General features: G+C 45.7%; 1 protein-coding gene across 1 annotated transcript in view; it reads right to left on the reverse strand.

Annotated features, from left to right (window-relative positions):
- The window catches only part of LOC311239528 (uncharacterized protein), a gene marked incomplete at its 3' end in the record, with an annotated part of 129,759 nt that overhangs the window by 89,847 nt on the left and 18,125 nt on the right, over window positions 1-21,787 (reverse strand). The window contains exons 4-5 of the mRNA XM_084327847.1: window positions 19,023-19,554; window positions 17,471-18,392 (exon numbers count right to left, since the gene is read on the reverse strand). Of these exons, the coding sequence (XP_084183973.1) occupies window positions 17,471-18,392; window positions 19,023-19,554 (1,454 nt within the window). The remainder of the gene's footprint in view (window positions 1-17,470; window positions 18,393-19,022; window positions 19,555-21,787) is intronic.

Here is a 21,787-nt window from a genome sequence, read left to right on the forward strand (position 1 = left end):
CTTGGTATAGTGGGCAGGTTGTTAAGAAGTGGAGCTCGGTTTCCACCTCATCTTGTGTGCAGTGGGTGCATAGTCTGTCTTCGCTTGGGAGCCAGGTCTGCCTATGGCGGCCTTTCTCGATGGCTAGGCTGTGCTCGCTGAGTCTGTACCTAGTCAAGGATCTTCTTAGTATTGGGTCAGTCACAGTGCTCAGGTATTCTGCCACTGTGTACTCTCTGTTTAGGGCCAAATAGCATTTCAATTTGCTCTGGTTTTGGGTTGTTTCTTTCCAATGTGTCTCTCTCTCTCTCTCTCTGGCCTTGCTCTGGTGGAGGGTCAGGGGCATTGCCGGGTCTGTGCAGCGATAACACTGTATATTGACTGTAGAACGGGAGCTCTCTCTCGCTCTCTCTCTTGCTATATGTTGACTGTATCATGCCCAGCCTCGGGCAGCGCTATTATTTAAGAATATGTTGACTGTATGAAAAAAAAATTAAAAAAATATATATATATATATTTTTTTTAACCTTTTAGGGGGGGGGCTCGCGTTTAAATCTCACACAGGGCCTCGCATTTCTCCCAGGCGGCCCTGTGTGTGTGTGTGTGTGTGTGTGTGTACATGCTCACAGCTATTGCAGATGTGATTTTGTGTAAATCATTTAGCTCTGAATAAAACACACACAACTGTAGAGAGCAGTGTAGCCAGGAAGTTCTGGAACCATCCAGGTGAATCCAACAGACATATTATATCTATAAGCTTCTCTGATGCTGTGGTGACAGAAGTCTGCTCTTCAAGTGACAAGATCTGCTCCACAATCCCTAGAGAGAGAGAGAGAGAGAGAGAGAGAGAGAGAGAGAGAGAGAGAGAGAGAGAGAGCGATAGCGAGAGAGAGAGAGAGAGAGAGAGAGAGAGAGAGAGGGAGAGATGGACAGTCAGATAGAGATAGACAGACACGACAGAGACACATAGCAGCAGACAGAGAAGAGCAATTCCCACGGGGTTTCAGCTTGATCGTTGGCTCCCTCTGGTGGTTGGAATAAGCTACTACTATTGATTGATTTATTGAAAATTGTATTAACAGATTGCAGAATGGGTACAATACACAATTGTTAAAGGGATGCAGACCAGAGAATGACTTTCGTCTTGTTTACATCAAGGTCCCCCATTTTCAATTCATCATAACATATATGACATACATGACATACAGATAGACAGTACTGTTACATCTATACATTTATGATCATGACATACCAGATCTACAAATATACAGTACTGTTTATGAGTACAAAAAGAGACTAAAAAGAGAGTATATACATTGGGGACTATGTTATACAAAAAGCAAAAAATAAATAAATAAATAAAACCCACCTGTTCAAACTTGCATATTCACTATAATCTCCGTCACTGCCCTATACCCCCTGCTGTTTGTTTGTCTGTTATTTTAACTTCACTGTTTTTTTTTTTATACTTCCTGTTGTTTGTCTTATTTTTTTCTTAACCTTGTCTTTTAACTGCCTTGCATACTGTACCCCAGGGCTATTCAACTAAATTGTTCAGGGGGCCACATTGTCAGAAACCCAAGGGGCCAGGGGCCGGACTGCCACGGCGCCTCCCCGTGCTATGAATATATGTACACTTGACACAACACGCAACCACATTTTCACAACTTTTATTTAACTACATTGCAAAAGTAGTATACTTTTCAAAAAAAGTGCTTCATTTATGTGCCACATCTGCAACATCTCCTGCAAAAAGTGCTTCATTTATGACTGTGCAACAACTGCAACATCTCCTCCTCAACATTTCAATATAAAAATAAAATAAAAAACAAACAAGTGCATGATGTGCATCTGAACATTCTAACATTGACACTTGAACAAAAAAACACATTTATAGTGCAGCTGAGCTTATGAAAAAGTGCTTCATGTCTGTGCAACAACAGCAAATCACAGCATCTTATTAGCACTTATTGTCCACTCTTAACTCTCAAACATCAGGGGGGTGGGGGGCAGACAGGCCTAGCCTACATACACACATCTAATGAGAGAGATTGCACTTATTTGACTGGGCAATGGCAGAGAAAGAGGGTTCATAGGAAGTGAGGGCTACCCGCAAACAGTGATGCAAATGCTCATTTGTCAAGGAGGCACGTTGCTTGTTTTAATGGCATTCATGTGAGAGAAACTGGATTCACAGGTGTATGTTGAGCCAAACATTGTTAGCACAGATATTGCCAGCGTTTTTATTTTGGGGAATGTCTTGACATGAATACACTTTATCCAAAATGTTGTGGTGGATTCATTCTCAAGTGCCTGCTTCAGAGCAGATGATGCTTGCATGTCAATTATTTCAAGTTGCAGGAGACCTTCATCAATGTGAAGTGATGCAAGGAACTCTTGTCCTTTTGTGGAAATAGCAGCTACATTGGCAAATGGGTTGCTCACAAAATGCATCAATTCTCTGGACATGTCAAATTCATCAAATCGACTTGCAAAGTTTCCCCTCAATTTATCAATGAAATATGTCATTAATTGAGTGACGTTTGGCTCAATTGTGCGTGTCAACGTTGACATGAAGAAAAAAAAGTAAAAAAGTAAAAAAAAAAAAAATATTAAAAAGAAATATTTTTTTTTAATTTTTTTTAATTTTTTTTTATTATCATGTAATCTTTGACGGGCCGGTCAGAATCATCCCGCGGGCAGGATCTGGCCCGCAGGCCGCCAGTTGAATAACCCTGCTGTACCCTGTGTGCCACTGTTTTATATTTCATACGTATACATTGTGTTGTGGTTTGTATAGCGACCCCAATTGCACGACACAGACAGGTAATCAGAGTTAGCCAAAACAAGGGCATGATTTATTATACAGAAAAAAGTGGCACTGAGCCTTTAAGGAGGGAAAAACACAAAAGTCCAATAACACAAAAAAGGCGGCACTGTGCCTTTAATGGGCAAACAGGCAGGAAAAAAGTTACAGGAATCTTCTTCGTCCTTTAGCCCAGTAGGGCTCTGCGGCTCTGCAGCACTGCCCAGGAATCTTCTTCCTCACGGGCAAAGGTAAACAGGAATCTTCTAACGCTGCCGACGGGCAACGCAGCAAACAGGGGGTCCGAGGGGAACGGGGTGAGAACACGGGCAACCTCCCGTGGAGTAATAGAGAGCGAAGACGGTCCTCACCCCAGGAACGAGGTCCATGTAGAGAGAGAAGGGAAGTAGCCGGCACGACATCTGGAGTGGGAACACTGGGATCCTCCCGTGGAGTAATAGAGAGCGAAGACGGTGTCCCACTCCAGGAAACTGCGAAGGTGGTGATGATCAGGGGTGGCACGACGTCTCACGCCGGAGACGCGGCAGTAGATGGTAGTAACAAGAACGACCCGACCAGGAGTGGAGGGGAGTCTGCAATACTTGTACTCTCCTCCCAGCTGATTGCAAACTCCTCTCAGGTGCGTGAAGCAGAAAAACGGCACGCCCCCTCGTTGGGCTGCATGCAGAATTCCTCCAGCCCTCACAGTACCCCCCCCTTCACGGGAGCCACCCGGCGACCAGCCAGGCCCGCAGGGGGGGGGGAAATTCAGAGAGGCACCAGGGAAACTGACCTTGCTAGCTGAAGGGGCAGTCCTAGCAGTGGGGAACAGGGTAGCTACACAAAGTGGAAGCCATGCTAGCTGGGGAAGCTACACAACAAGTGGGGCTAGCAGAGGGAACAGGGTTAGCTGCCAGGGCATAGCTAGCTACAGGGCCTGTGCTAGCTGTAAGGCTACATCAACATAGAGGCTGTGCAAGCTGCTGGAGCTAAGCTAGCAGACTGCTGGACTAGCTGAGGAAGCCGGTTAGCTGCAGGGGCTTAGCTAGCTACAGGGCCTATGCTAGCTGTAAGGCTACATCAACATAGAGGCTGTGCTAGCTGGTTAGCTGCAGGGGCTAAACTAGCAGACGGCTGGACTAGCAGAGGAGAAACACATGGGGATAGCTACAGGGGCTCTCACATACACTGTCTGTGCCGGCTGGGGTCATCGACGGGTCGGGTCGTACTGTTGTGGTTTGTATAGCGACCCCAATTGCACGACACAGACAGGTAATCAGAGTTAGCCAAAACAAGGGCATGATTTATTATACAGAAAAAAGTGGCACTGAGCCTTTAAGGGGGGAAAAACACAAAAGTCCAATAACACAAAAAAAGGCGGCACTGTGCCTTTAATGGGCGAACAGGCAGGTAAAAAGTTACAGGAATCTTCTTCGTCCTTTAGCCCAGTAGGGCTCTGCGGCTCTGCAGCACTGCCCAGGAATCTTCTTCCTCACGGGCAAAGGTAAACAGGAATCTTCTAACGCTGCCGACGGGCAACGCAGCAAACAGGGGGTCCGAGGGGAACGGGGTGAGAACACGGGCATCCTCCCGTGGAGTAATAGAGAGCGATGGCGAGCCTCACCCCAGGAACGAGGTCCATGTAGAGGGAGAAGGGAAGTAGCCGGCACGACATCTGGAGTGGGAACACTGGGATCCTCCCATGGAGTAATAGAGAGCGAAGACGGTGTCCCACTCCAGGAAACGGCGAAGGTGGTGATGATCAGGGGTGGCACGACGTCTCACGCCGGAGACGCGGCAGTAGATGGTAGTAACAAGAACGACCCGACCAGGAGTGGAGGGGAGTCTGCAATACTTGTACTCTCCTCCCAGCTGATTGCAAACTCCTCTCAGGTGCGTGAAGCAGAAAAACGGCACGCCCCCTCGCTGGGCTGCATGCAGAATTCCTACAGCCCTCACACATTGTTTTTCTTGTTTTTAACTCCACTGACACTTGTGGAGTTGTGGTTTCCCAGAACCGTCCCTCCGGGCCGGCTCCCCGCGGGGGCAAGCACAGCGCTGCACGCGGCAGGCGCCACTAGTGACTCTCCCCGTTTACCCCTGTCCCCTTCCCAACATATAATTTTGTTACTAAATAAAAGGTCCCTCCTGGTGGGGGACTGTTTTTTGTTACAAACTGTGTGTTTATTCACTGTTGGGGATACGATGTGTAAACCCTCATCTACCTGTGGGGTTGTGTGTTTGTTTAGGAGAGTGGGACAGTTTCTTATACATTTTTCTGGTCGCTATATATATGTGTGCTTGGCAAGGCCTGTGGCTAGCACTCGGTCGAAAGACTTGTCTTCCCTCATCATGAAGAAGACTGTGTTCTTCTTGCAGTAGTAAACTTTACCATTTGTATCTGAGGGGGTTGTGTGTATTCTGTTACGTTGGAAACATGGCATCGAGTCCACAACTTGGTTAGAGTGTTGCCTACAGAAGTGCTCAAATTATATGTAGCTTGTACCGAGGTCTTTGACCCTCTCTTTAAACGTCTGTGTTTTTCTTTAGACATAAACACGGGTGACGTGTTTCGCACATGAGCCAAAAGCCTTGTATGTAAAACCCGTTCGCAAACGAGTTATCGTCTGTGGCTGGCGTGCATTTGGTTTAGCTTATCCTAGTGGATATATGCTTTTCATGTAGCATGCTAGGTACACGGGTATCATCGCTGCTTGTTGTTTTTCATCGTATCCGGGGTGTGGGGTCATGAGGGGGTGAACTGATAAACCCCTCCTCCCCTTTTTTTCTGATTGGTCAGGGGGTTGGACCTCCTGTCCTTCGGGCTTCCTGTCACGCTGTTGGGTCAGCGCGTCACAGGGTAGGCAGGGGGGGGGGGGGGGGGGGGGAGTTCCCTGGTCCAACGCCATATTTGGGCAGGTGGGTCACGGAATTCCCCCCGCCATAGAGTACGTCACTGAGCGTGTTTCTATTGGTTGTGAGACTTCCGTGAGTTCTTTTCAGGCTCCATGTTGTGGACCTCTGTTATTGTCAAGATGAGTTATGCGGTGCGTGAGAACTTAAAAAAGTGTTCTGCGCTCTGTTGCATATGTATTGAGATTTTGGTCACGTAGCTCAATGTTACATATATCTTTTCAATTATTACTCACGTGGGAGGTCTCTCTGGGGGTTCCCTGTCTCCTCTCTTTTCTCTCTCCGCTCTGACTCGGCGTCATCTCTGGCAGAAGATGTCGTCGGCCTGCACCATGACCGGCCGCAGGATGTGGGCGGAGCGCCGGAGCAAGGCTCCAGCCATCGCCGCTTCTGGCCCCGCCAGCAAGAGGCCTTGTCAACATGGTGGACCAGCCTTTTGTTGCGGCCATTCATCCTGCGTCCGGGGGTCAGGTAGGACATTACACTATGCCGCACTCTTCCTTCCTCCCCCCCCCCGAATGTTTTGGTTAATAACAGTATTTTTTGTTTAACAAAATGTGTGTTACCTCACTGCATTTTGGGGGATACGACGTGTGCTATGTGAACTCACAGCTACAAATGCTGGGGTTGCGTTTCTTGCTTGGAGTTGTGCAGTTTTCTTTGAAAATTGTGTTGGTCGCTATTGTGTATAGCTTAGCAAGGCTTGTAGTTCTAGCACTTGGCCAAGGCTTATGTCCTTCTCTCTACTTAAAAACAGCGTTCTTCTTACGTGAGTAAAAGTGAACTGGTTTTTTGTATTGTATGATGAGAAGTTGTGTGTTTCATGTAACGTTTAGGTAAACGTAGCATTGAGTCCACAACTGGTCTGGGTGTTAGCAGAGTTGTACATAGTGGCATATGACCAAGGGCCTTGAGTCCCTCTCTTTAGCTTGATATTTTTTCTTTGCTTAAGGGTAATGATAAAAATAACGGGTGGCAAGTTTTCACACATAAGCCAGAGCCGTGGATAAAGCCGTTTTTTTACACAAACGAGGTTATCGGCTGTGGCTGGCGTGCATGATGTAAAGCTTTTACTCTACAGGTAAGTATGTGCTTTCATCTGGCGCGCCATGCAACTGGTGTCACGGCTCTGCTTTCTTTTGGCGTCGTATCAGGGGTGAGGTGGTGATGGGGTGGATAAAATAAACCTCCCCCCTCCCGGATATAGTTATATCCTTTATGAAACTGATTGGCCGAGAGGTTGTGCCTTTCTACCTATCAGTCTCCCTGTCGAGGGTGTTCTCTTTCTCGTCAAGGGGGGGGGGGGGATTTTCCTGTCTCCCACACCAAATCAGGATAGGTGGGACACAGGTTTCCCCCGGCCATTTGAAAACGTCACAGGCGCTTTTTCTTGCTGGCCAAGAGGCATGTCCATGAGTTACAGGGCCTGTGCTGCAGACCGCTGTCATTGTAAAGGATAGGTGATGCAATGCAGTAGGTCTTCTACTCACATATTTTTTATGTATTAACCCCTTCCACTACCACACTACTGAAGGGTTAACCCTTTCACTACCACACTACAGATGGTTAACCGTCTGTAGTGTGGTAGTGAAAGGGTTAACCTTCTGTAGTGTGGTAGTGAAAGGGTTAACCTTCTGTAGTGTGGTAGTCAAAGGTTAACCTTCTTTAAATTACATGGCGTTTTCACATTCGCCGAAATGCTTGCTTGTGATTGGTCAATAGCACTCGTCAGAGGTCCGATATTACTCGATAACGGACCTCTGTGGAACAATAATGACCGCTGTGCGCAGCTGTTCGCAATCAAGCCCCACTGACACACACTGTTTCAGTGCAATTAGACACACCTGCCGGGCTGCCGGCGATAATAATAATCACTTTATTTGGGCTGACAGAGCCACAGAACAACTGCGTCTGCATTTGATCTCGTCTTGTCGATTTTGTAAAATGAATTAGGTATATTGTTAGTAAGTTAGCCATGTAATAAGCGGGATAATGTATAGCTATACTCGGTCATCATCGCAAAATAATTGACCTTCACTGACGTTTAAAACACCTCGCCGAGGCGGCTCGGTATTTTAAACTCTGTGTCGGTCAATTATTTTGCGACAATGACCTCGTAGCTATACATTATCCCTTACGTAGTAGTGTGGTAGTGAAAGGTTAACCTTCTGTAGTGTGGTAGTGAAAGGTTAACCTTATGTAGTGTGGTAGTGGAAGGGTTAACCTTCTGTAGTGTGGTAGTGAAAGGGTTAACCTTCTGTGGTAGTGAAAGGTTGACCTTCTGTAGTGTGGTAGTGAAAGGTTAACCGTCTGTAGTGTGGTAGTGAAAGGGTTAACCTTCTGTAGTGTGGTAGTGAAAGGTTAACCTTCTGTAGTGTGGTAGTGAAAGGGTTAACCTTCTGTAGTGTGGTAGTGAAAGGTTAACCTTCTGTAGTGTGGTAGTGAAAGGGTTAACCTTCTGTAGTGCGGTAGTGAAAGGGTTAGGCACAATAGACAACTTTTCAGGGGAACAACCAAAACGTAATGATGCACCTCAGATGTGGCATTTTAGTCCACTGCACCTCACTGTATACCTGTGTATATAGCCCATACACTGGCGGACTCAGGGGGGGGGGGGGGGGGGGGGGGCAGGGCGATCGCCCCCCCTGGTGCCCCCACGGTTGAAAAATGTGCGCTAAAGTGCCATTTTGAGTGGTGAAAATGAGAGGACATGCCCCTCCAATGGTTAAACTTGCATGTGCCCCCACAATTAAAAACATTGCGCTAAACCAAAAGTGGCCTTTTGAGTGGCAAAAACTAGAGGACGTGCCCATTGGTGTCCTTCCAATGGTCTTGAAAAACATGACGCAAAAGTGCCATTTTGAGTGAAAAAAATAGACCATGTGCCCCCACAGTCGAAAACATTATTATATAATTATGCACTACTAAATACTAATGTATGTACACTGCAAGTGCTTTTATTGATGGCAGTATGTTTTAGCCTAGGCTACTGTAGGCTAGCTGTATTACTACTGTAGATAGCTACCTAAACAGGTACCTTGCTTAGCTGATTCTATGCTAAACTGTGTTCTCAATTTAGAAATAAAGTGTACAGATTATTTGAGGACTATTTGCACAAAATATACCCATAGCACTTTAAAGTCCAGTGTGAATTGCTTTTTAAAGCTAACTTAAGAGTGGTAGTAAACTTAAAAGTGGGTTTAGCATTGATTGGCCTATATTCTATGATTACATAATGCCAATGAGAGAAAGAAATTGGAAGAATATTAAAAAGCAGCGGACAAATGCTGCGAGAGGCAGCTTCTCTTTGAAAAATTGGGTCCAAAGCAACAATAGTAAGGGAGGAGATAAGGATACATACAGGTATGTATTTGTAAGTCCTCACTACTAGCTACGTGTACAAGCTTGTCGCCCACACCCATAGTTTGGATTATAACTGAGAATCTGGTGCTAACATGGTCAATAATGCTTATTTTGGACAGATGTGTCCTAAACATTTAAATTGACCAACCATAGATCCTTTTTATTCCAATCAAGGCAAGAGGGCTAGTGGTGGTAGTGCTATATGACATATTATTTTATAATACAATTATAACATTGTAGGCTACAGTACAAATATTATATACAGTACAATTATATTACCATTATAAAACAAATATTATTTGCTCCACCTTAGATAAAGACAGTACAGACAACAAAGATGGAGATATTCAAGAGGGAAATGATGATATCAGGAAGAGAGATGGCGACGAAGTGGAGGAAAGAGAGAATGCAGATGATGCTATGGAGAGAAATGATGATGAAGACGGTCATGGAGATGCTAAAGAAAGCGATGATGAAAATGATGATAGGGAGAGAAATTATTCAAACAACACAACAACAAATAACTTGAACGCTCTCCTGTTGCCATTAAAATATCCCACTGATCCAGCCAGTATCCAGGTACAATATATTAAGTTTAATGGAGAGAATGGGGAAGATAGAGAGGGGGGAGGGAGAGAGAGATGGAGAGATAGAGAGAATGAGAGGACAGGATGAGAGGAGAGGACATGAGGAGAGTACAGGAGAGAAGGTGAGTACAGGAGGAGAGAAGGGGAGTATAGGTGGACAGAAGGAGAGGACAGGAGGAGAGAGCAGGAGAGGACATGAGGAGAGAAGGGGATGAGAGAAGGAGAGTTAGGAGAGAGAAAGGAAGAAGCTCAACGGCACTCAAATGAACTTTAACTGTTTTATATCCTGTAAAATATATGTTGTAAATAGCTTTTAAAGAATAGGTTCACTATTTTTCAACCCAGACCATATTAAAATGCATTTTCCCAAATATTTATATTCCTCACTGATATCTTTAGCATTGAGAAATGTACCACTACAGCAATGGTTAGGCCTTCAAACACCATGATAATCTACTTTTCAAACACCATGACAATGAGGTGAAATAAACATTTGAAAGGTGTATTGTTCCGTGTTTTTATCATAGAGGTGTGGTTATACTATTAATCTGGATTGTCTATGTTATTCTAATGTTAATCTTAATAATAATAATAATCATGGATTGGATTTATATAGCGCTCTTCATGACACCCCAGTGACCCCAGAGCGCTTAGAGTCCATTATTTGTTCATAGTCATACCGGTGGTGCGAATAATCGCCTATGGCCCCTCCGACCACCACCAACATTCATTCACATGCATACACATTCATACGAGGCAAGTAGGTTAAGTGTCTTGCCCAAGGACACAACGGCAATGGGATGGACATGGGCTTGAGCGGGATTCGAACCACCAACCCTTCGATCATTGGACGACCCGCTCTACCCCTGAGCCAAAGCCGCTCCACAACCAAAGCCGCCCCACTTTCATCCTTAATCAAGGATGAAGACTATTTCACCATACATGACGCATCATAGCTTTTTGCTCACTGATGGGGTCCCATGTTGTGCAGTAGGTACCCTTTTTTTCCCCTGCCCTTCAAACAGCCTGAGTCCGCTTATGTAGACTTTATTTGAATGATTATTATTTATTTTATTTTCTCACCATCGCACATTGTGCTAACCATTGCACTTTACTGTAGTTTTTTATTTATACATGTCTTATTGCAACCGACTGTTGATTGTCACATCCTGGTTGGACGTACACAATCTCGTTGCACTGTCTTGTACTGTGTAATGACAATAAAGTTAATCTAATCGAATGTAGTTAGATGTGGTGACTTCCGTGGGCGTCAGGGTTCTAGACACACTGGGAGCCTGCGGAGGTGACATGGTAAGAGAATACGGGGAAACAGGGCAGCTTGGTTTTTGTATCAAGACACGAATTGAAGAGGTTTTGAATTCAGTGTTACTTCTTTTATACATAGGAAATATAATAATTAGTCAAATATTAGTCATGATTAATACATTTATGTAAGTGAACAAATGGAATTTTATTTTATACTTCTGCACTCTCTCACAAACACACATCTCTTACACATGGTGAAGACATTTGGGGGTGCTTAGGATATTTGGAGGATTTGGAATAAAACAAGGTAATAAACCATTTCACATGCAATATTGTACACAATATTTCTCAGACATGAATAGACACCCGTCACTCAAATCTGAACCCATTGGACCAATTTTATTTATATTTTGATAGGCCGAATTACTTGGAACCCACATGTCAAAAAGACTGGTACGGTCCTAGAACTACCCTCTCAAGCACACGCATGTGAGTCTGGCAGTGCAGGAGACAACATATAGCTGGTTAAGTTGTGAACATTAAACATTATAAACGTCAGGACCAGCGTTTAATCAAACATTCCTTCTTTTATTATTCACTTCTTTCTCACTTTCAAAAGTACTCAGTAATGTTCAACATGACGCCTAAAACGTCAAGTAAAAGCAACAACAAACGGGTAAAAGTTTAGAAACAGTGTGTGTAAATATGTGTGTGTCAGGGTAGGATGTTAACTTTTTCAAGAGGGGTCTTTCTTTTATCAATTTGAGCTCATTTTCAATGGACTGGTCTTCCCCTTTTGACGAGGGCAACACTGCAACATTTAATTTACCAGTCTTGTAGACGTAGACCGTATGTATCAACACATTTAATTCATCATTCATAATCATTATTATTAGTATTATGGACTGGAGACCGCAACGCTGTGAGGATGTTTCCTGTTTATAAAGTCTAGATTTTAGGATTCAACGTGTCAAAATTACATAATCAACCTAGAGCAATATTTTGGTAATGCTTATATATGGCCCAGGGATTGAAAAGGTAATCTAGTCAGTGAATCTCGTTAACCCTTGCACTACCACACTACAGGTTAACCCTTTCACTACCACAACCGTCTGTAGTGTGGTAGTAAAAGGGTTATCCTTCTGTAGTGTGGTAGTGAAAGGGCTAACCCTTTGTCGTGTGGCAGTGAAAGGGTTAACCTTCTGTAGTGTCACAGTGAAAGGGTTAAAGCAGAACGAACGGTCTCAATCACCATTGTGTTTTATATGAAAAAGTGGGACGGCCTTCTTTAACTAAGAGACGGGACTTGCATTGTATTTTATTTATACGGCTCTGCTTATGAAACTTTCCCATCATCTCTGCTCTTTGGTTGCTTTTAAATACAGTACATGTGGTACTAGGTCACAGGATTACTTCGCTTTAAATACACCACAGGTTTGGTAAACCCTGGTTTTAAATATGATGCCCGTACAAATGGAACGAACAGAAAATCTTTAAGTTAACATTTAAAAGTTTTGAACCCTGATATTTGAGATGTGGCTTGTACTAATTTCATTTGATAAACATGTTTGTTGTTTGTTGGACAGATTTCTTTGTCTGAACTGTACTTGTTTGTCCAATGAGGCTCTTTTTTATGTCTATTGTAAACAGGTTGCTCATGAAAAGAATCTGTCTCATATAAGGCTGAGACCACGTATCGATGTATCGATAACTGCGTGAAAGATAATAGATATAATTTTTTTTGCATACAAAATTAAATAAAGTTTTAAATACTTTTTTCTTAAAAAATAAAAATAAACATATTTAACGTTAGTTCATGTGTGTCGTGGGCCAACTACAGCATCTCAAAAACGAGTTAAAGAACGTGAACGTTTTTCTTTTTTAACTCAATGGAGGCCAAACCCGAGATAAGTCAGGTTAACTCGCCATGCGTTGCGCGCCAGACCAGAGATTTCTCTGGTTTTGGTAGTTTATTCCTTTATTCGATATTTTTATTCATTATTCATCCAGGGACCTTGGTGTTGCCATAGGGAATGAGTCTGAGGTCGCCAAAGTGCAATACCGGCCGCATCCAGCTAGACGGCGGTATCGAGCACCCTTTGTAACCCTGTATCCTGGCCTGTGTAATGGCCAGATGTCTCCGGTTTCAGTTTTCCTTGTCAGGCGAGGGGAGTGGTTCTCCCGGTTCCATTGAAGTGCGTCAAATATCCCCGATCCATATGTTGTGGTGGGTTATGCAGTCAACCAAATGGACATTGGATGTACCAGATGGCGATCAAACAATTGGAATATTATTTTTGGAATACTCCCGATCATGGGTAAGGACGATCTGACGTGAATTTTAGCTTGATCCTGCAATGCTTTTATACCGATCTGGCTGATAAGCGTTTTTAGTGTTCAATACGAATGCCGTTACTGACAATCAAATAATCAGAAAGACCCCCCCCCCCCCCCCCCCCCCTTTCATGCATTCATGATGGAACATAATACCTATGATACAGATTTGATTTTGGAATAATAGCATGTACAGGCAAGAAACGGCAACATCTATAGTGGAATTGACGTATAAGGCTATAACTCCGCATTTCATGAATTATCCTAGACCGCTCTAAAACCACAGTATAACACGGGAACGTATGGATGGAAAAATTCCTTCTTTTTCACATATTGAACGATAGATAGGTGATGTCAAATGGGCCATAGTATTGTATCCATAGCTATAATATAGAATAGCTCTACAAACAAGGTGACGCACTCCTATCGTTTAAAGCGCGGCCTAGCTACCCACATGTCAAAAAGACTGGTACGGTCCTAGAACTACCCTCTCAAGGACATGCACGTGTGTCTGGCAGTGCAGGAGACAACATATAGCTAAGAGTTAAGAAAAAAGTATTTAAACCCCCCCTTTTTTTACACGTTAAATAAAATAAATCGATATTTATCGATACTTCCAAATGGCATATCGTCTCAGCCTTAGTCTCCTAGTGCTTGACCTGTATAAATAGAAGGACAAGCACATTTTTAAAAGGACGTATGCGTCATAATTGTCGCCTTATGTCGACGCTTCCACCAACCTCCACGGTTCCTGAAGTACAGTGGAAACTAGTGTTGTCACGATACTGGAATTTCGAACTTCGATACGATACCTTGAAAAGTATCGATATTCGATACCACGGGGAAAAAGGTTCAATCTTAAAATGCAAATCAATTTTGCTTTTGTTGCTGGTTGATTCTCCTCAGCTTCTCTCTGGTACTATAAGAGAAGATAAATATAACACTTTTAAAACCCTTTGTTTATCTTTAGATCACACATTTAAAAATAACTTCATCTCACTTCAATAATTTTTATTGCAGAACATGGTATTTTCTCAAGCAGACAGATAACATGCACTGTAATCTGTGTTGCATGTACCTGACAAACTGAACTGTTTGTATTACAGTCATATTCCGACTTAACTGAATGCATGTGTGTGTGTGTGGACTACTGTACTATTACAGGTATTGAAATGAACAATGCAACTTCCTTATACATTTTTTTTTTATAATTTTTTTTATGAATAATTAAATATCGATATTTCGGGAAATGAGTATTGAAACCGTTTTAAATATTCAGAATCGATATGTATCGATTTTTCAATATTTTTGACAACACTAGTGGAAACCGAAACAAGAACCTGTCTTAGAACTTTCAAAGGTTCTGAAAAGTTCCTTTATAGACCATTCTCAACCCGACAGCTTTATTTGGTGGTATATTAATAATTATTATGTATAAGAACAGCATTTATGTTATTAATCAGCATTACAGAAACTAATATAAGCTCTACCAGAAATCAGGGTTGGGGTTGAAGGCGTTCAGGTGGCGTAGCGGAGATTGCGCTCGTCACCAACGCAGGAGATGCTGGGTTCGAGCCATGCAGCTCTCTGCGTTGCTACCAGCTTGGCTGGTCGTTCATACTAATACAATTGGCAGTGTTTAGGGGGTGGGAAAGCTGGCGAGTGGGAATCTGGCGTTGTGGACAGCGACGCCTACAGGTCAGGTCTCGGCGCTTGCTAAGCGGGGCAGGACTTGGTGGAGATAGCGTGCCCTCCCACGCGTTACACTTCACCAATGAGAGTCCTCGCTGCCAAGTGGAAAGAGCGTCACTGGCTTGACGGCGCACGTCTCGGAGGAAGCGTGCGTTCAACATCAGGACACCCTTGTACCGACTCGTGGGAGCACATGCGTACAACAACCAGGTAGGGGAGGGGGGGAATTGGCACAACGGGAGAGAAAATTAGAGAAAAATAGGCGAAAGAGAAGGTTATATAAAAAAAAATAAAAAAAAAATCAGGGTTGGGAAAAACAGTTGTAGAAGATATTCTTTTATTTTATCGATTGAAACATATTTTCGCTCGCTTCAATGACGTTTTCTTCCTCCCGTATGTGATGAGGCAGAAAACCAACCCATACTGGGTGGAAAAGGATTGATAGGACACTGGAATGGACGTTTTTCTCAACGTACGGCAATTAAGGGAACTACCTGCGGAGCAAAGATTTGGATATAAAAAGGGCTTTAACCCTTTCACTACCACACTACAGAAGGTTAACCTTTCACTACCGCCTGTAGTGTGGTAGTGAAAGGGTTAACCTTCTGTAGTGTAGTCGTGAAATGGTTAAACCTTTGTCGTGTGGCAGTGGAAGGGTTAATTAGGCTAATAACTCTTTTGTTGATACTTGCCGTTATGAAAAGGCATGGAGCTGCCAAAGGGACATGGCGAGCCTAGATAAATATATCGTTGTATGAAGCTATTAGGCTTAACTGGTGGACGTTAAATGACCTAGTGTATGGCATGTTTAACTTAACCCTTTCACTACGACACGACCAAAAGGTTAACCCTTTCACTGCGACACGACAAAGGGTTAGATTTATGTGGCTTGCCAGTGTCGTCAGTTTTGTAAAGATGTGGGCTCTACCCGATTAGATTTATGTGGCAAGCAATGTCAATTAAAAAAGCATTTCATATTTCCAAGGGCATTTTCTGCCCCAAGCCTCTGTTAATGTCCTGCCCCGATGCGTATGTGCGTCTGTGTGTATGGGGTGTGTGCAGTTAGCCCTTGCTGTGGACAGAGGTCATGTCTTCTCTCCTGCAGCGTGCTGCGTAGCGTGTCTGGCGGGTTGACCCACTTCTGCCACGGGCGTCACAGGGCCACCATCTGAACTCTGGGCATTTGAACAGGAGTCTATGGGAGACAGATGGTTTAAATAGCCGTCAAGGGAAGAAGGATAGTTACAGTGTTTCTTCGGGGATGAGGGGGAAGACTCCGAGTGATCGTCTGTGTGGAGCTGGGAGCGAACACCACCGTCTCTGGAGGATTTTGAATGGGAGTCAATGGGGAGCTGCGATTTTGAATGGCCGTCGATGGACAGTTTGGAATTAGGTCGTCGATGGGTGGAGAAGGCAGAAGTGCAGTCCGTGGGAGAGGAGAAGTCTGTTGGCCGACTGCGCTTCGAGGCTGGAAGGCTTGGAGCTGAGCTCTCAGTGGGCAACTTCAAGACAACGGGAGGACTCGAGTCCACGGCGGAAGGGAGAGAGGGGTGAGGTTCAACGGAGGGACGGAGAGAGGGATGAGATCCAACGGAGGGAGGGCGAGAGGGAAGGTCGGAAGGCAGGGGAGAGTCCACAGGGTTGAATGTAGAAAGAGAGTTCTGCGGCCAGAATAAACCACTTCCAGAGTTTCTGTGTGTGGGGAAACCAGTGAGGTGCCTCTCACTGGTACAAACGGCACTGGAAGAATGGGAGTCAATGGAAGAGGTGTGACTTGTAGAATGGGAGTCAACAGGTGACATGCGACTGGGAAGTGGTTTTTCCTTGTAGCTCACTCTAGAGGAAATATCACTCTCCAACAGCCTCTCTCGGTCAGAAACAGCACTGGATGAAGAGAAGTGTGAAGAGAAGTCAACGGAGGATTTGCGGCTTGTGGGATGTACGTCAATGGGTGCGTTTCGACTGGATACTAGTTTCTCCTTCTTCACTCTAGAAGATGTATCTCTTTTAGACTCTCTCTCTCTGCGAGATACAGGACTGGAGGCGTGAAAGTCAATAGATGACGGGTGATCAGCAGGATGGATATCGATGGGTGACCTACGAGTGGGAGCTGCTCTCTCCTTTAAACTAACTCTAGAAGTATCACCATCTTTGGTGGAAACAGTACTGGGAGAGTGGAAGGGAACGGAAAGGGACTGACGGGAGTCAATGGCTGACATTCTCGGACAGGAAGTCTTTTTCTCCACAGACCTAAATCTAGAGGAAATGTAATTTCCTGACCATCTCTCCGAGTGGGATACACCGCTAGAAGAATAGAGTTCAATAGGTGACGTGCGATACGCAGGCTGCAAGTCAATGGGTGAAATAAGAGCACAACTACGACTAGCTGAAGGGTTATCTTCTCTCGGGGCTAAAGCACTGGCCGACGGTCTCTTTAGTGTAGAAATAGGAGGGATTTGCCGCTTGTCCTTCGACGGCGACGCAGAACTGGAATCAGAACGGAGGAGGGGCGAGACGACACCGGCTGTACGGGAACCGACGGAGGAAGACGTGGCGACGGAGGAAAGGGAGCCAAAGGGAGATGAATGGGCACCGGCGGCAGGTGGATGCAAGTCAACGGATGATGAGTTGGGAAGCAGACTTCGGCTGCTCATCTGTCCCTGGATAAACCGGTCTGACGCGTCTCTGTGTTTCAGCAGCGGTGGGGTGTTTCTGCTGGAAGACACCGGACTGACGGGGCTGACGTTCCTCTCTCTCTGCTTCAACACCGGGGGCTGGACCACCCGGCTCTTCGCGTCCGTCAATCCCCTCAGACCGCTCTCCTTGAACCTGCGCAGCGGCGGCGGGGGCAGGGCGTCTTCACCGGCGACACTCCGCCTGATAGTCCAACGCGGCGGCGGGGACGGGGACTCTACGATCTGACAGAAGTCCCTGTCGGAGTCCGTGGACGTGGAGGGGGAGCAGCGCTCGCCGGAGAGGAAGGACAGAGCCGCGGCTTGGCTGGGGCCCGCCCGGGAGGTCCAGCTCTTTAGATCAGCTTCAAAACCAAGGCTTTTGGAGGCTACCTCCCGTCTCCTCTCGGCGACGGAGTCCTGGTTCAAAGGACTCAGATTCAGGTGGCCCCCGAAACGCTCTTTCCCTGAACCACATGTAGAGGTCCAGCCCCGCTGGTCAGGTTGACAGCCCCAGTCTTTGGACGGAACATGTTTTCTCTCCTCGCCCAACGAGTCCAGATTCAAGGGGCACTGTTCGAGTCTGCGTCGCCCCCTCAGATGCTCTCTTTTAAGACCGGGCATACCTTTGAGGCCAGCGTTTGTGCGGCGGTCAGGTTTAGGGTCGTCAATGCCCAACAGGTCGTTGTTCAAGTCGTTCAGGATGGTTGCTAGGAGACGAGTGTCAGAGGTCGCGACCCCTGCCTCTCCATCCACGCCCTCCGTTTCTTTCCCCCCATCCTGGAGAGTGTTGCACTCTTTCACTCCAAACCCCTCCTTCCTCTCTCCAACCCTCCCTCCATCCTCCCTCTCTCCAACCACCCCTCCTTCCTCCTCCCTTTCTCTAACCCTCCCTCCATCTTCCCTCTCTCCAACCACCCCTCCTTCCTCCTCCCTTTCTCTAACCCTCCCTCCTTTCTCCCCCTCTCCAACCCTCCATTCTTCCTCCTCCCTCTCTCTAACCCTCCCTCCTTCCTCTTCCCTTTCTCTAACCCTCCCTCCTTCCTCCTCTCTAACCCTTCCTCCTTTTTCCCTTTCTCTAACCCTACCTCCTTCCTCTTCCCTTTCTCTAACCCTCCCTCCTTCCTCCCTCTCTCTAACCTTCCCTCCTCCCTCCCTCTCTCTAACCCTCCCTCCCTCCTCCTTCTCTCTAACCATCCCTCCTTCATCTTCCCTTTCTCTAACCCTCCCTCCTTCCTCCCTCTCTCTAACCCTCCCTCCTTCCTCCATCTCTCCTTCCTCCCTCTCTCTAACCCTCCCTCCTTCCTCCCTCTCTCTAACCCTCCCTCCTTCCTCCTCCATCTCTCCTTCCTCCCTCTCTCTAACCCTCCCTCCTTCCTCCTCCCTCTCTCCTTCCTCCCTCTCTCTAACCCTCCCTCCTTCTCCTCTCTCCCAGCGTGCGTTACACACTTTCTTCTTGATCTCTGTTTCGCCTCCTTTGTATGGCCGTGTGTCACAGTCCATGGCAGCAACAACGCTAGTTTGGTTGGAGGCAGTGGTTGATTTCCTGACCGTTTGGCCTTCATCTTTAGGTAACGATTCTCTGTTCATGTCAATGATTCCATTGCCATCTTCATCTTCAATATTTGGCTCCAAAACGCGACAGTTATCGTCATCACCTTCCACATTCACATCTTTATCGGTGTCATCGTCCCCGACAGGATCCATGATCTGCGATTGACTGTCCAGCTCGGCTCCCGACCTATCAGATTCCTGATCCAAAATGTCGACGGGAAGTTCGCTGATGTCGACGCCCAGGTCCGCACCCACGCCACTCGACTGCACCAATGGGAGCGCGGGAAGGTCAGAGACGGAGAAGTCGATTGGCCGGTCGCTGTTGCAGAGACCATGAGGGCCGGTGGCGTCGCTGCTATCACTGTCTATAGTGATGACAACAGCAGAGCTGAGAGAGAGAGCAGAGAGAGACACCGAAGGAGATATCAGTAGAGATAGTCAGAGAAAAAGAGGGGAAGAACAGAGAGAGAGAGAAGGTTATAAGAGCAATATGATAAGAAAGGGCCAGAGTGGTTGAAAGAAAATATGATGGAAAGTCATGATGCTGCTACACCTGCATTCAAATGTATTTCAAGTCAGGGGGCAAGTGAAAATAAATAAATGTTTGGCACACGAGACAGATGTATCATTATCCAACCAGCCAAATGTGAATGAAACGTTAATAACCATCATAAAACCCAGCTCAAAAACAGCTCATCTGCTCAGATGATTTCTCAGGATTTGGGGGTGCAGTCAGTTCACGCTTGAAGTGAGGCTCAAGTGCCACTTTCTTAATAATAATAATAATAATAATAATAATAATAATAATAATAATAATAATAATAATTGTAACTGAGGGGTACAATTCCCTGACTGTATTACTAGATATGATACTTACTACCACTACCTTTGTACTTAATATTCGGCCACCCAGTACTCGGCATAAATATATTATGATAAACACTCCCACGTAGATGAAACGGATCCAACACAAATGTACGAAGTCGAAGTATGTATTTATTACTACACAGCAATGGTGTGTAGAGCAAGCACTTAATCACTTAATTACATTTATGAATTGAAATAGTATGCACTTTTATGGCAAAGAGTATTCGTCGGTATATCAATAGAGAATGTCCAATCTCTGATGGCGCAGGCGGTAAATATACGACCTGGAATAGTTAAGGAATAACAGCAATGATACTTTAATGATTATAAGACTGGATACACTAGGGGGGTTAATCCGGTCGCTTGTAAGACAACAGGAGTAGGAGGGGGGGGGGGGGGTAGAGTCTGGCTGCCTCGTCCGGCCAAGGGTATCCTGGGTGAACCCACAGTTGTGCAGCTCGGTGCGCCAGCGATCCTTGGACCACGGATGAAAGCAGTTGGACTCTCTGTGAGCCGGCTCTCTCCGGTCCACGGGGGAGAGACGTGAAGCGACCTCGTCTTGCAGAGCGTCTCCTCACCTTGCGTCCTCTCCAGGGGGGGGGGTTCCAACACACGGCAGTGTCGGGGGTCTTTATCCATGGAATAATCACTGTACACAAAGCATAATCCGTGCCTGGGAAGGCGGGCTGTCGTCGGTAGAATAATCCGGTATACAGGTCCACTCGCTCGTCGGCTCTGGGGCTCCTCGGATGCAGTCTCACATGGGGTCGACCATCCTGGATAAGCAGCCAGTTCTCTGCCCGAACGATGGGGTACTGACTACGGTAGTATTCTCACCGCACGAAGCACTATATATTAACAGACTATTATTAGCTTAATAGACTACGTCCAACTCGACGATATAGTGCCAAATATGACTATTCAAATATTAATATACACGATGTCTCAATACCGATGGTAGGCCGAACTTGGCCTTACTCCCACACGTGGCGTCGCGGGGAGGCTTTACGTCTGTCACTCTATTGGAGGGTAAGAAACTGGACTGAAAAAAGGAAGTCCTACTTTAGTAGCGCAGTATATATACGCACTATGAACAAATAGTACCGTTAGTGGTGCGGTAGCCAGATTCCTACGCGGAACTAGGACTTGTTCGTACATGTTGAGCGGTACGTTTGAACTGGGTCTGGGGGGTATGGCAGCCTGGCACCAAGGTCTCGACCAATAGTAGAATGGAGACTATTATGGGATGTTCAGTAGGCTAGAATGGATATTCAATGCATATTGTACAAGGAATATACAAGGGATATCAGGGAATATTAGAGAATATACAAATACAATTAAATATATATATATAAATAAATATATATATTCGGTTTAATCTGGCCCTTCACAACAGCCACCCCCTGATTGGTCCCAGACCTAATCAGTTAAGCAGAGACAGATTAATCGCGTTGTCTATTTACACATAAGGGTTTGCTGTAGGGGTCAGTCAACTTCACAAAGTCATAGGGTTATAGGGTCATGGTCATCATCGATTGTGTCTGGGAGTCGGGGCAGTTCTATGAGCCTCGCCACGGGACGGGTGTAAGTGCGACCCTGGACAAGCACTTCAGCTGCTCGGACCTTGCCGTCGGCACCGGTGATCACTTTGCTTACGCGGCCGGCCGGCCACATAGATCTGGGCAGTGATTGATCAATAATCATGACGACTGTTCCTTCTGTCAAATTGTCTCTCTCCTTTACCCACTTCTGGC

The sequence above is a fragment of the Notolepis coatsorum genome (genome assembly GCF_963971535.1).
Source record: "Notolepis coatsorum genome assembly, chromosome: 1".
In the NCBI taxonomy this organism is placed as follows: Eukaryota; Metazoa; Chordata; class Actinopteri; order Aulopiformes; family Paralepididae; genus Notolepis; species Notolepis coatsorum.